This window comes from Notolepis coatsorum (genome assembly GCF_963971535.1).
Source record: "Notolepis coatsorum genome assembly, chromosome: 3".
Taxonomy (NCBI): Eukaryota; Metazoa; Chordata; class Actinopteri; order Aulopiformes; family Paralepididae; genus Notolepis; species Notolepis coatsorum.
In genome coordinates, this window is record NC_140167.1 from 62,326,332 (window position 1) to 62,342,256 (window position 15,925).

Sequence of the window (15,925 nt, forward strand, 5' to 3'; positions counted from 1 at the left end):
GAGCTGGGCTCGAACCCAGCATCTCCTGCATTGGTGACGAGCGCAATCTCCGCTACGCCACCTGACCGCCCCACTTTTTCTTTGTTTTAATAACAAATTGATTCAGTCATTCTTCTTACCTATATATTTTATTTAACATGTGAAGGAGAACATTTATCTGACCTGCCTATGTTGAAGAGGAACACCAACAATATTAAGAATTACGATATAAAAGGATATTCCTGTGCCTCATTCAGACTATATTTGTCAACACATGTATAATATACTCTCTCCTAAAGCTAGAAAGAAGAGAGAACCCTTAAATTCCTTGTCACTTGGATAACTCTGCGGCTGCTCTGTAGACAACGAATTAGGCACTGACTGTATGGAGCCACAAAATGTTCAGTTCAGCCCGAATGACGTTCATATTATACTAGTCTTGCTAACAGGTCTGAACCAGAATTCTAACCTCATTAGTGTGTAAGAGATGTCCCCCTCAATATTGAGAAGAGGTAAATTTGTCCCCCTCAAAAAATATAGCTAAGATAAGATAAGATAAGATATTCCCTTATTGAAGACCTTGTGGAAATGTGGGCGTCATAGTAGCATGGGGGAGGGGAGGTACAGGTATGGTGATGGTAGAAGACATACATAGTCAATAAAAGTATAGTAATGATAAAGATAAGCAGTGTAAACAATATAATTAACTCTGAATAAGAATATGAGCAAGTAAACTGTGTAATCAAAGGTGCAGATAAGGTTCTGTATGCCCTATCAGTTATAGTATAAGTTACAATAAATATGGGCAATAAAACACTTAGAATCTGAATATACTATGAGTAAGTAAAGTAAACAGTATACACAGGTGCAGTATACATAAGGTACCCTAACTGGCATGATATACATAGTCTGTGCAGTGATCTGTGCGTGTAGTCCACATAGTCTGTGCAGTTTAGGTGGTAAGAGTCAGACATATTTTAGTGATCAGACATTATTTCCTAGTACTGTAGTACTCGAGTTCTGCTGCCATTAGTTCTCCGGCTGCTGGCAGCGGTCCCTGCCCACTGTTGTGGAGCTTGGTGGTGGCCGCTGTTCCGAAGGACTGGCCAAGGCGGTTAGTGGTGTGTCGAGGGGGTCTGAGTCTGTGGCTGAATGTGCTCCTCATCTTGGCTAGCTCCTCATAGAGGGGGTCGGAGGGGTTCTCAAGGATAGCGGCCAAAGACAACCCCCTCCCCAAAAGAGGTAAAAAGATAAGGGGGTCAAAACATCTATATATCCTTCTTAACTATATATAATACAGGAGAATATATATTTGAAAGCAATCCAGAATGCCTGAGAGCCTTACTGCATTATTGGTGTCTTTTCATTTACATAAATACATTTCCACCATAAATTGCTGCAGAAAAGGCACAAATTGCTGCAGAAAAGTACACCGGAATGCAGGAAATGAAGTAAAGACGCAAACAATTTCCTGGGGGAGGCCGCCCTGACCCCCCTCTTAACTTAAAGTGCCCCCACATGAACATTTTATGCAAAGTCAGCGCCTTGTTCACTGTCTATGCAGAGGTGATGTAAAGTGCAGGTGACGTCACCAGTTCAAAGGCTTCTCTTGCAGACCTACAGGACAGGACCAATCACACCATACCTTATCCAAACACACATTCAATATAATAGGCTGTATACTGATGTGCTATATACTCAATCTGTGACATTATTGACTGATGCATTTTATGTTTTTCTGCTGTCGCTTTTCTTTCTTGTCTGTGTAGTTGTTTGACCGTGGAGTTTGTGGTGATGCCATTTTTATGATTCATCTCAAATGTTTGCTCTATAAATAAAGTTTTGCTCAATTAATTGCATTGCATGAGTACACAGACACCACTCAGGTATTTATTTATTTATAACATTATAGGTGTACAGGGGTTGATAAGCAATCACCATGTAATGCATATTACATCTCATATATACTAATGAGCATGACCTTCACATCACATCACCATTTGAGTGCTTCACATAAACTGCTTGCTTCTTTTAATTTTGCAGTCATAGGCTATACTGTAGAGACCATCTGACTGCAGAGAGACTCGAGACAGATTACCTGTCCTCAGACCTGCAAGCCTCACTAAAAAATTAATGTATGGAGATATTTTTGCATTGATAAATAAATCATTATCTACTTAATCTTGCGGGACGAGACAGGACAGTGCCACACAGTCCAGAGGGGTACAGTAGCTATTGCCTGGGCAACCTGCATGGTCTGCAGAGCCCACCCTGCCTGCTGCCGCTGAACTGAAGGTATAGGAAACCTCTTTACTTTTGACAGTAAAATCTTTATTTGATGCTTTATGGAATCTCTATACTATAATGAAAACGTATGAAGAATTAATAATGCACCTGCATCTTTTTCCATTTTCGTCTACTCCTCAGCAGAAACAGCTATGTAGCCATAACGTGTCGTGAAATGCAGAGCACCTGATAAACTGACTCTGGCTATTTCCAGTGTATGCAGTGTTGTAGTCGGGGTGGCTTTCAAGCAGCTATGCAATGCTACAGTAGCGAGTTCTATTTTTGGAAACAATTTGATCTCTGGCTGTTGACAGAGGTCATTGTAGGGCGATGGAAATTTCTCTTGGAGGGCGAAACAGACAAGAACCATTATATTTTCTCTCGTGGACGTGTGTGTAAGTGTGTATGTGCGTTTGCGTGTGTGTGCGTGCGCGTGGCGTATGAGCAAGCGGGCGTGCGTGTATGTGTGTGTGTGTGTGTCGTCGACTCGTCCCCCCCTCTCTCTCTTTGTCCCTCCTCCATAGTAAAGACACAACCGAGCGCCGCTATCGCTCCTCGCGCATCCTGCCTCCCAACCGGGATGAGCCGCCGCCACAACAACCTTCACTTCACTTTCACACGCGTTTAACCCCTGATTCGGACCTACTAACCGGGACGAGATCAATGCTTTGCCTTCCTGAGATGCGATACTACTCCCGAATTTACCGGAGAATAATATCTTCCGCGGCTCCTCGCTGAAAGAGAGAGCATGCCCGATACGGGGGCGGCGGCGGCCGCCGCGGCCAGTGGCGCAAGCGGCCCCAGCGACGGCGGCCCCGAGAGCTCCCGGCACAGACACCGGTCGCAAGGAGAGGGAGACAAGGCAGAACCGAGCGCTGCCCCGACGCAAAGCTCCTCCGGTGTATTAGGTGAGTCTCTCGTATAGACCGAGCAGTCGGTGCGGTTTAACGTCAGAGTGGACGGGGGGGGGGGGGGGGGGGCGCGACAGGAGGACAGCAGCATGTGATGGGGAAACAAGAGCATGCCTCTCGTCCTGCGCCGTCCCCTCTTTTGTCTTCATGATGAGGGCCCCCGAAACACTGCCTATTGATACTAGGAGGAGAACGGAGGGGCCTGGCTTGCTCCCTCCAAGGAGATCTCAAAGCATGCTCTCCAAAAGCATCGACGCGTTAGGTTTCCGTTCAAAGCGATGTCATGTGGTGATATTTAAAGCTTCAACTTGTCATCCAGGGATTTACCGTAGAGACCACCAGGCTATTTTGGGGTCTTGCACTATATACCAGAGCCATTACCACTTTACCAGACAGACTAGTCGTCTTGAATATGGCTCACAACACCACCAATGTGGAAGAAAAAAACATTAGGTTATAGCTACAGTTGCAAGAAGCTCGACTGCAGTAATCATGGCAGTTGGAGGTTTTGTTATTTAAATAATATCCCCGAGGCGTTGAGCTATTGAACCTCTTGAAACGCTATATAAGTGACAGTTCAGTTTGAATAGTGTGGCCTCCTTCCAGTTTGGTAATTTTAGGAACAAACGGGCTCCCCCTTCTAATATTGCAGCCTGCCTGTTCCTAAAATGACCAAACTGGAAGAGGAGGCATTGGAAGGAGTTGCAAGCGCGTCAGCAGCGATGCTACAGTCTGGGACCGCAGAGGCAGACACTGGCTCCCAACTGCTCCCTGTGAGTGCTGCAGAGTGATGCCTGGGGCCGCAGAGGCAGACACTGGCTCTCAGCTGCTCCCTGTGAGTGCTGCAGAGTGATGCCTGCATGGGGCCGCAGACACTGGCTCCCAGCTGCTCCCCGTGAGTGCTGCAGAGTGATGCCTGGGGCCGCAGAGGCAGACACTGGCTCTCAGCTGCTCCCTGTGAGTGCTGCAGAGTGATGCCTGCATGGGGCCGCAGACACTGGCTCCCAGCTGCTCCCCGTGAGTGCTGCAGAGTGATGCATTGGAGCTGTGGACTGTCGAGGGGTTGAGGGCCCGTTCCCAGAGCCCGCTATTAGGTAACCCGAGAATGCTGCTGCTAACTGCTGAGGGAGCATGTCATTGTGATGTCAATGTGTTATGATGGTGTAACTCATGGCCATAGCCGCATAACATATGGCTGTGAGAGTATACTCTTGGTAGCGCATGGTCGAGGATGGATATTTTACTAGTCCACGAAGCCACGTCAGGTGGACACATTTTCAGAGCAGGTTACTGTGAACTATTCTGTGGTTAGAATTTTTATTAGGCCAAATGGAAGTTCTTTCCATGTCCAAAGTCTTTGAGATGCTTCCCTGCGTATGATGATGTCACACACTACTGGAGTGGGATAATACTCCAACTCACTCAGAATTCAGAGAAGGGCATGCAACTGAAAAATAGAAGCAGGGCATGCAACTGAAAAATAGAAGCTTAATAAAGTAAAAAGCACTGATGTTTTTCCAGATGCAAACTGTCATGGACAAAAAACATTGTATGATGAGGTAAAAGCATATTCCTATATACTGCAAACTTTGTATTGTAATACGAATGCACTGATAGGCCGATTGATAATGCATATCAGGCTATATCAAGCTGAAAGGTTATAGCCTCGATAGTAGGATAGCCTCAAATCGAATATATATCGATATATATATTTATACTTTATTTAAACTCAGGAGTCATTTGAGGGAGACCCTAATTTTCAGTGGCGAGTGTACAACGGCATATTATATGACAAAACACACACTTGGCGCTTACGTGAATTTGTCGTAGAGCCAGATTCCAAGATATTTGTAAGCATTTACAGTACAGATATGCAGATTGCTGTAGTCTATGTTTTGGGATTTTAAGAAGACCATGAATTTGAACAGAGTCCGCTATACACAATTGTGTCATCCGCATATAGATGAACCTAACAACCTTTCAATGAGGAGATGATATAATTTATATACTGTAAATGATAAAGAGGACTGGACCTAAAATGTTACCTTGCGGAACACCCTTTGTTATCTGCACAAACTCCAATTTGGCATTTACAGACTTCACACACTTACAATTAATCCTGAAACCAATGATGATGATGATGATGATGATGATGATGATTGCAATGAAATGGTGAGGTTCTATGTGCAATAGGGTGTGAATGAAATGGGTTGTGTAAGTAAGGCATTGAATACATAGTGTAGCTAAGGGGCTACACAACCCTGACTGTATTTAAAGGATAGGTTCGACAACTACTAAATATTAATTAGCCAGATATTAAATGTACACAAAATGGCGGACACTCTATTAACTGAGGGGACAGTGATACCAAGTTCAAATAATCACTTTAATATTAAAGCAAAACATACATGTCATATATAACACAGATCTCCTGATACTAATATAATGTCAATGCAACAATGTCCGAAGTAATTATAGTTCCTAAACTACTGGTACCAGACCGTTGGAGCTCTGAATGGAGGGAGACAGAGTGAACAGCACGGGGGGAGCAAGAGAAGGATGGAGACGATATTCTCTGGAGTTCCTACTCCAGAGAGCTGCAGACCAACGTGGTATAATCCTGTCGTCGCTGGATAGGGGGTCTCGTACGGACCTGGTTCCTGTATTCCAAACGCCCAATGGCAGGTTTAATAGCTAATATTCCAAAAGCCCGATGGCATGGTCACTAGCTAGTTAGCCCTTTTATGCTAAGGCTAACCCGCATGTAGTCAGTAGTAGTTAGTTGAATCCAGAACGCCGCTGGGTTCAGCCCAAAGTCTCTCAACGTTCCTTTCTTATTTGCCCGTCTGCAAATCTATAGAAATTATTATTTACTTCACTTCTCTCAAACCATGTCACTCTGCTCTTCCAATGGTGGCTCGACAATATTGTTGTTGTATCTAACTAGCCGACCAGCTCTCTATTAACACTTTGAGTGCCACTCACGAGATTTCTCGGGTTTTTTTATAGGTGGTTGCTAGCCACTCACGAGATTTCTCGGATTTTTTTTTTTTTTTTTTTTGCGATCTGAAAAATTATTGCATCACCCGAGCCTACCCGAGTATAGCCGAGCGGCGCCGGCAATCACTGTGAAAAAAAGCGCCCCCTGTCGTCTCCCAGATGACATAAGTGATTTTGGAATGGACTCAATGAAAATTTATTGGGAAAAAAATCCGGTACTCCACATTTTCCAGTTCACTGATCCAGCCGGGGTTACCACAGTTAATTCTGGAACCTCAGATCCCCGCTGATCATAGAGATCTACAGTATCGCGTTGGATCCATACACGTATCGATTTTTTCGAATGGTGATCAGGAATTGGAATATACCAGTTGGATACCATCTGATGTCAGGTAAGGACTCTATGTTATCAGTGTTAGGATAATCAGAGTAAGTTTGATGAAGTTATAAGCTGTTTTGTGAAATGTCTTCTTTCGGTTTCACTGTAAAAGTCTGTGAGGAAATCAACGGAGCGATTATCCGTGCGCGGCCGTAATGTGCTTGCGTGCACGTATAATATTGATCATCTAGCGTTTATTTGAAAACGATTCATAAAAAGGCAGACGAATATCAACGTTGTGGAATATTCCACTAAAAGACGATTTTCATAGAATGCTCCAGAATGAGCTGTTTTTTATATCAAAACGGGGGCTTTTCTAACTGCTCTGAAACGGAAACGACGCGATAAAAAAACAATCTGCCTTGACAGTAGGGCTGGGCGATATGACGATATTATATAAATATCGGGTACAGTTCATTAACGATACACTTTTTTAACGTATCGTGGATATCGTGATGTTTTGCCCAAGAGGATTGTGTCGCGTCAATCTGGTCCACCCCGTTCAAACTTTTGAACAACGCCGCTCCCACACACACACTACTGCATCAAAGTTAGTTAGTACTTATGATTAACAAAGGCATTCGTTTTGTGGCATCAACATTATATAGTTACACGTTATATAGTTACACATCAGCGTATTTACCCAAACATAGCAACGTCCGATGACGACATAGATAGCAAGCGTTACTGTTCATATCTCAGTCCGTGCCGAGTTGTGCGTGCCCATTCTGCGGTCTGTTAATAAAGTTTTCAATCAGACAGATGTATGGAAAGGCTTTTATTATAACATTTGTTGCAGTAAAATCATTATGCCTCGTTGTCATGCTGCGGTGCGCTAGTAATCACTCGTCGGCTGCGGTGAGCTGTTGTTGTTGTCGTTGAGCTGAGCTCTCGTTAAAATCAAGGAGGGCATTCAGGAAGTAAAAAAAGAATAGCGCTGCTTGCCGATTGGTGCTAAGAACAGCAGGGCGGGTACAAGCGAATGATTGAATGAATGAAAACGTTATTAACGATTGCAGAATGGGTACAATACAGTACAGCTCAATACAACAACAGTGGACTGACTGGAGGATGAAGACCAGAAAAAGACTTTCGGCTTTTTTACATAAGGGTCCTCCATTTTCAATTCATCAAAACATTTAGAGACATACAAATATACAGTAGTTTCATAAAAATGCTAAAATCCTATTGATTGATTTAAAACTTTATTAACATATTGCAGAATGGGTACAGTACAGCTCAATACATACAATTGTTAAGGGGATGCAGACCAGCGAAAGACTTTCGTCTTGTTTACATCAGGGTCCCCCATTTTCAATTCATCATATTTCATATCTAAATCATATAATATCTCATTGCTAAATATATGCAATATATAATCTAATAATCCAATAATCTAAATCTAATATATAATATAAAAATGCTAAATGCATGGGTATTTTATTTTGTCTTTAATGTTAGCTTGCAAACTCAAATACTGTCTTGGTAAGCCTCATAATGAATTGTTTGGGGAAAAAAAGAAAAACATCGTGATGCGTATCGTGTATCGCCGAAAGGTCAGAAAATATCGTGATATCATATTTAGGCCATATCGCCCAGCCCTACTTGACAGCACTGACTGGAAAATAGTCTTTGAGAATGCGATGGGCAGATTAGACACATAGCCATAATTTAAAACATAGATTAGGCGATATTAACGTTAACATTGGCGCCGATGGTGGCATTCAGCCGGTAAAACGGAAAACCAGGCGTGGCGCTCAAAGTGTTAAGATACGTTGTGGTCTGTTTACAACTGCGCCAAACGTACGCTCCCACACACTATGCCCGGGCATGTCCTGAACCCGCGCATGCGCTCACGCTGTCTACAGGTGCATGCGCGCGCGCCTACGGCGCTAGGAATGGAACATATGCAAAGAGGCGAATGATAAAATACTGTTAGGTAAATAGACGACGTGAAATATATATCTTATATACATAAACAATATATAAGGTATACAAAATAATAAACGTGGACTTTATGTGTTAATCTGGACCTTCAGAACACATAGTATATGGAATATACAGTATACTGTGAATCAAATAAAACATCTTTATTAAAATGACCATATTCACATAATCATTTTCAAAAACCTTTTTGCTTGGTGAAGCCACATGTACTATGATGATAGTGGGAAAGAAATATTCAAAACGAATGGTCTATAGGGTCTATAGCCTACTTTATCTTTCATTAAAAGTAATGGATCGGATCAGAACTATGAAGAAACTATGACACTTCCCTGACTAATAGTTGTTTCAAACGAAAATGGTAGGATGTAATTTGACCAAATCAGCATGGCTGTGAGTGAGAGTCTTTCACCTTTTACAATCCAGTTTTGGCACGGATTGATTGTTTGGATCGCTAGCATGGCTAACAAATGCAAATATATTGTAGTCTGCCCCGTTGTTCTGACCAGGATCCGGTTCCTATTTGCCTCCTCGATAGGGTTGGGTATACTGTTCACATTTGAACCGATACCGGTACCCAATGGTACCTTTTTTCTGTACTTTAGTCTCTAAAAATTGTATCTACCTACCTCAGTTGTAAAAAATGTGTCCAAACTTCAAATTACTTATTATCATTATTATTTATTTAGAACAATTTGTTAATATATACTGTATAATATATAATATTGCATCTAGCTTTGTAAAGTGTAACCACACTTTTTCGGCACAACCGTTTTCGGCTTGTCATTGCCCAGACTGCTTTGTTGTTGAATCAAGTAAAATCCTAGGTAAGCATGTATTGTGCGTGTGAACGTGCGGCACACTTCATAGGCTTCGTTTCGCGGTAAACGAAGCGTTGACGTCATCGGATCAAGCGGGCAGAAAAGTGGCAATTTTTTTACTTGAACTTGAGGACTGCATACTTTTTTTGAAAACCAAAATACTATACTTTATACTTATAGCACATGCATGAGCCTGGTCTTCTTTGAAAGATGACATTCTGAAGTTTCTGATTCCAGAAAAAAGAATTTTAGTGCTAACGTAATAGAGTAACATAGGTCTGAACTTGAGTTGTAGAAAAACTTGTTACTCAAGTTTTTCTGTAGTAGTTAGTAGTCCAGAGGTAGTATTTCCCCAGAAGGTGGTATGGCGTCTCCATACGGACCCATAGCCTGAAGCCTTATGTAGTACATGTCCGAATTTCATAAAGATCCATTCAGAATTGAGTGATTAGGAGTGATTTTGGTAAACTTAAACTGTGTACAAAAGAAAAACTGAGTTTTCTCATAGACTTCAATTCATTCAGCTGTTTTTCTCTTCCTGTTTTTGCTCGTTATTTTTTTTTAGTTTTTTAGATTCATACATCCCCACGTGGTGTTTCATTGGTAAGCCACACTCATTGGCTACAACGATCCACAATCATTTTCGAGATCGGATCTAGATTGACGGAACTACTGAGCCAAAAGTCGGGAGTGGTATTTTGCGCAATACCGCGTACTTTGCACAAGCCTCAAATAGCGGCATGTAACTCGAGAACCGCTGAACGGATTTTGTCTCTATCGACAGGCAACAAATAAGCCTTCAATTCGATATATATATTGTATTACAAAATATGCACACCCGAGCCACTAGGGGTCGCCAAAGTGCCGGTGGGCAAATCGTCCTAAAAACGTCCCATATGCGGGTCGGCGCATGCTAAGAGTTTTAAAAAATGTATTTAATTTTTTTTACAGTACTGAAATGTGGCACCGGTGGATCTCACGCAAATTGGTACTCGGTAGTACCGACGTGATTCTGTCGGTACCCTTAAAAGTACCGGATTCGGTACCCATCCCTACTCCTCGATGCGCGAAGCACACTGAGTTTGACGTGGACGAGAAAGGTTCCTGCTCGGAGTGTGTTTCAAGGTCAGGGTTAGCGGATAAGAGTTTTGCATCTGGTGTTCTGAGCACCAGAGTTGCACAGATATCGATACCGGTATCGGATATCGGTCTGATACAAGGCTAAAATGGGACATTGGTATCGGAGGCTCCCCCCCCCCCCCCCCCGATACTAAAACCCGATACCAAGAACCTGTAACATGCCAGAAATCAAAGCAAAGTGACTTGATTTGCTGCGTTTGTGATCATACATAGAAGCCAGTATTATATAATTATATAATGTATTATATATCTAAATAATTTTCGTCCAATGACCCCAAACTGATGGCGTAGGTCTCTACTGTTCCGTAGAATCGACGGATCAGTTCGGTACTCGGTATCGGCTGATACCGACGACGTAGGACTTGGAATGGGTCTTGGCAGAGTGACAAATCGGTGACGGACGGCGCACGTCCCCGCCGAGCGGCGCCCCATCCTGCACGTATCCTTGTGGGTTTCTCTTCACGGTTCAGAGCAGGAAGAGTGGGATTGGGGTCAGCGGGGTGACAGCGGGATTACCATCATATCATATTAACCGCCTCCCCATGTGTCACTGTCAGTCAGCAGGCACAGCGCCGCAGGCCGCAGGGTGACTCCTCCCCTAGCAGAGCTTTGGGCTCCAGCCCCGGAAGGATGCTTGATCGTCTCCATGCTTCCCACCATATTCTCCTAATCCCTTCGCAGTTGAGTGGAACGCCTTTGATCCTCTCAGCCATCTTCCTTTGTAGCTTCACATTTAATTATATATATAGTTATTGCCTGACACCACAGTTCGCCCTTTGCTTTTTATTCGCTTTTTAGTAGTGTATTCGTGTAGTTATTATTATTAGTGTATTTGTGCTTTGTCGCGAATCTCAATGGCCCGTCTCCTGTGGGAGACAGCCAAGACAGGCAGGCAGCTCCGGTGTCAGGTTACAAACAGAGTGGTAGATATGAATGGCTGTGATTGGTTGTCTGAAAATGAGCTCAGCGCATCGCTCTGAAAAGTTAAGAAAGTTTCAGCTTTCGGCCGCACAAAAAAGCTGAAAAAAGAAGCCGACTCCAGCGCACTTCCTATAGGCGGCGCATGCGGCCGCATACGCTCCCTCCCCATTGGAATACATTGAAAAAAGACGCGTGCGGTCATAAATGTGAGGCAGGTGAACGCGAGCCCTAAAGGTCCCGCCCACTTAGGTGACCAGAACTGTTCCACGCTCACACCACTGGCGCCGCTTTGGATGCGTTATCTTTTCTTATCTACTATCTTTGGCTCAACCTGTAAAGCTTTAATGGTGCTCCACCAACCTTAGGGAAGAGTCACTAGTAGGTTACTGCGACATACTTGGCAGCCAGTCCTCCAACCCCCCCTTCTCCATATAGATTATTTGAGCATCTGAAAGATTTGCATAACTTAATCCCATCTCAATAAAATTACAATATTCCCCGTTCATTCTGGATTTAGGCCTGCAGATTTGGCGCCATGCATAGTAGAGTAAAGCACTGGAACTTGTACTATATCTCTGTTTTTCAGTCTAGGATAGTGGAAAATGATGCTGCACAGCCAGAAGTTGATAACCTGACATGCCAGATGGTCTGTTGCACATCTGGGAAGTCATCCTTTGAAGCGGTTTGTAACTTCCATAACTTGCCGTCTTCTCGCTGTCGTCACACCGAAACAACACCCTGCCAGTGCTTCCTCAAAGGATGCTGATTGTTGCGAACCACTGTGGTAACTTAAAGCCTGACCAGATAATAATAATAATAATAATAATAATAATAATAATAATAATAATAATAATAATAATAATAATAATAATAATAATAATAATAATAATAATAATAATAATAGCTTCATTTTATATAGCGCCTTTCAAGAGACCCAAGGTCGCTTTACATAGGGGAAAAAAATAACAAAGTAACAAACATAGTGGACAGACACAACATATTCATATAAAGATGGATTCTCGCCAGCTGCCATGCAAGGTTAAGAGACTCGGGGGTGATATAAATGGTATGGAGAGATGGCAGTCAAATAGTCTTAAAAAAAAGAAAAACGTACACATCCTGCCGGTTGTTAGTAGGTACGTCGGTGAAGAGGTGTGATACTTTCTTACTTTTCACACTGCTCCTGCAGCAAGACATCTCCGGTGATGTATTTAGTGGCTTATCTTAATTGTTTGGTAAATTAATCAGTTTGGTTAGTCGATTAGTCAATTTGTATGTTTTTTTCCCACACTGTAAAAAATAAATATTTTTTCACAGGAAATTCACTGTATTATTTTACAGATTACTTTTGTTTTTCTACTTTAACACATTGAGTGCCACACCCCTTCCGGGAAGTGACCCCTTCCTTGCCGTCCATTAACCCCATGTAAACGTAGTTGTAGTTTGTAGAGCTAAACCTATATTTTATAGTATAGCTATGGGTCTAATAACGCCATCGAGTCTCAGTGAGTTGCTTCTGGTCAACGTGCAAAAAACAGATAATTTTTTCATCCGTACATTTCCGCTTTATACCGTTTGAATATGAATATAGTTTGGTTGCTTCTGAGTAATTCCAGGGAAAAGACACGAAAACAGCGTTTTTGTGTAATTCAATAAACACGTTGTCATTTTTCGCCTGATTATCGGATCTTCCTGAAATCAACGCTAGATCATTATTATTATCCTTCCTCGTGCACGCATGCAATGTGGTTTAGACCGGCGCGCCCCCTACCCCCCCTCCTGCAACCCAACGGCAAACAGCCATACACATAAAACACAGATAGCTTCAATCGCGGTAGAAATAAATATCAGGTCAACGCAAGCTTTCATATATAATTAGGGATGCCCCGATCGATCGGCCACCGATCGTTATCGGCCGATAATCAGTATAAATATGCGATCGGTGATCGGTGATAATGCTTTATTTTCGCCGATCGTCAAAACCGATCGAAAAACGAGATCTCACTCGCTGAGTTCTGTCTCAGACGCTCCGTCTCCTCCTCCTCCTCCTCCTCCTCCCTTCCCCGTGTAAACAAGCAATAGTCTGCTCTAACCTAGTGCATGCGAGCTCCGTGAGCTAATGTTAGCTACCGTTACTGTTTAAACAGAATGACCCAGTCAACTATTCACTTTTAGTTTAATACATGAGGCATTGTTAACGGTATCTAGCCGGCTAGCTACTGATGGCTCCTGATATCAACAAATGCTCCAGCAATAGTCTAGTAGACGTGCATGATAGCTCACGTTAGCTCACGTTAGCTCACTGTTCAAAACGAAACATCCCATTAAACTAAATAGTTCACTGAGGCGTTGTCTTAACGTTATATAGCCGGCTAGCAGTAGCTACAGATAGCTCCTGATATCAATGTCTTATAACAGTGATTCGATGCGTATTCGAGCCCCGGCTTGCATCACAGTCACAAACGGGGCTAGCTGAGGGAGTAGGGTATATCTGCATAGCCTAGGGTATATCTGCAGAGCCGCAGATATTTGATTTGATTTGATCAAAGCAGAGTATACATACAGACAGTGGAGATAGCGAGCATTTTCACTTGTTGCGTGGTGGCGATGTCTCACAGATAATACAACTACAAGTATAATTATATAATATATATATTTTATAAAAAATATATATATATATATTTATATAAAATATATTTAAAAAAAAATTTAATCAAAAACGATCAATATCGGATCGGTATCGGCCGATATGGCTCAAGACGATCGGTGATCGGTATCGGTGGCAAAAAACGTGATCGGGGCATCCCTATATATAATGGTATAATGGTATACCTGGTCTCTGATGTAATGCAAAAAAAAGAATCCAATTATCTCATCGCCATTCCAGTTATCCACAGCGATCCTGTCTCTGACGTTGTTGGGCATTGCACTTCAACGGGCGGGCGGGGTCAGTAGTCCAAACCATCCCTACAAGCGTGTGTTTTTCCGGACTGTTTAGGACCCGCCCCCACGCTGCAGCTCGGTAGAGAAAATAAACGAACCCGTTTCTAACGGGGTGCAATAATGGCCGAAGGCGTTAGAGGGCGGTATAAGACCGTCTGCCAGCTCAGACACACTCAGAACAGTATGCACAAGGGGCCCCGCTGAATTATGAATGGCAATAGCGAATAAAAGAAATACCGCGAGAGGGCGGCTACGTGGCGTAGTGGGCAAGGCGCTCGCCACGAATGCGGAGACGCTGGGCTCGCCTGTTCGAGCCCAGCGCTCCACATTGCTTTCAGTTTAGCTGGTCGTTCATACTAATACACATTGGCCGTATTAGGGGGTGGGAAACTGATGGGTGGGGATCGGGCGTTGTGGACAGCGACTCCTACAGGTCGGTTGGTGCGCCTGCGCAGTAGAATCAGGAAGTGTCGGGGGCAGCGTGAGCCTCCCACGCGTTACTCCTCGCCACTGAGAGATCGAGCTGCGCAGGTGAAAAGATGCGACTGCTGTTACCTCAAGTACCGGAGGGGACTTGTGCTATGTATGACTTAGTCCACATTGCAGCCGGCTTGTGGGAGGCAAGAAACAGCGTTCGTGACAGGGGAGGGTTGAATTGGATGATATGAAATTGGGATGGGAGAAAATATAGAAAATGGGAGAAAAAGTGGATAAAAAAAAAAGAAATACCGCGAGAAAAACGTAGATCTATGTTTCCGGCACTCAACGATCGGGCGACAGAAACGTAGTTCTACGTTTTCGGCAACCAAATGATTAAGTGTAAATGCCATACAAATACAGTAAATTACCTTTTATCAAAATATTAACCATTAAATAAAGGTTGTAATATGTAAATGTATTTTATTTTACTGTAATTTGACAGTAAGTATTTGGCAACCATTGATGCCAGACATTTACCGTTTTCTTGCAGCTTTTTTCTTACAGTGCATGCTGAATTAGTTATTTCTTAAAAGCACTAGATTTAAAGAAGTTTTTCTCCACGATTACACATGGGAGACACAATGAGACACAATTTTACACATTTGTCGATTAAATCAACGTATCGATTAGTCCAGAAAGTAGGGGTGGACAGTATAAACGGTATACGGTATAAACGGTATGAATTTGCGCTACGGTATGGATTTTGACTATACCTTGTGACCGGTAGAGCAACTCTAAAGTAGCACGCGTAGTGTAGTGGGCAGGGCTCGAGACTAACGATGTCCCGTCGTCCCGGGGACGATCAAATATTGATTTGGGACGAACAGAAATCTTTGCTGGGACGCATCCGGGACGGAGGATTTTTTTTCACAGGAAATGTCAATTGGACGACTGTCAGTGCGCGCATATATTGCTGTCAAATGGTTAATGTCTCGTGCTGACTAAGTTCACTGAAGTCTAAACGTAGCGTGATTTGCCAAATCCAATGACTATCTCCGCTTCCCAACGCAGCAATACGCTCATCCAGCATCAAGTTCCTACCCACCTCTCCTCCGGTACAGTACGCGCTGTGCACCGTACGATTGCAACGGTGCGGAACCTTTTTTTGCTGAACTTAAATC

General features: G+C 43.1%; 1 protein-coding gene across 1 annotated transcript in view; it reads left to right on the plus strand.

The window, feature by feature from the left end:
• Positions 1-3,013: 3,013 nt before the first annotated feature.
• The window catches only part of ano8b (anoctamin 8b), a gene marked incomplete at its 5' end in the record, with an annotated part of 202,263 nt that continues 189,351 nt past the window's right edge, over positions 3,014-15,925 (plus strand). Inside the window, one exon of the mRNA XM_084310479.1 lies at positions 3,014-3,173. Within this exon, the coding sequence (XP_084166605.1) occupies positions 3,014-3,173 (160 nt within the window). The remainder of the gene's footprint in view (positions 3,174-15,925) is intronic.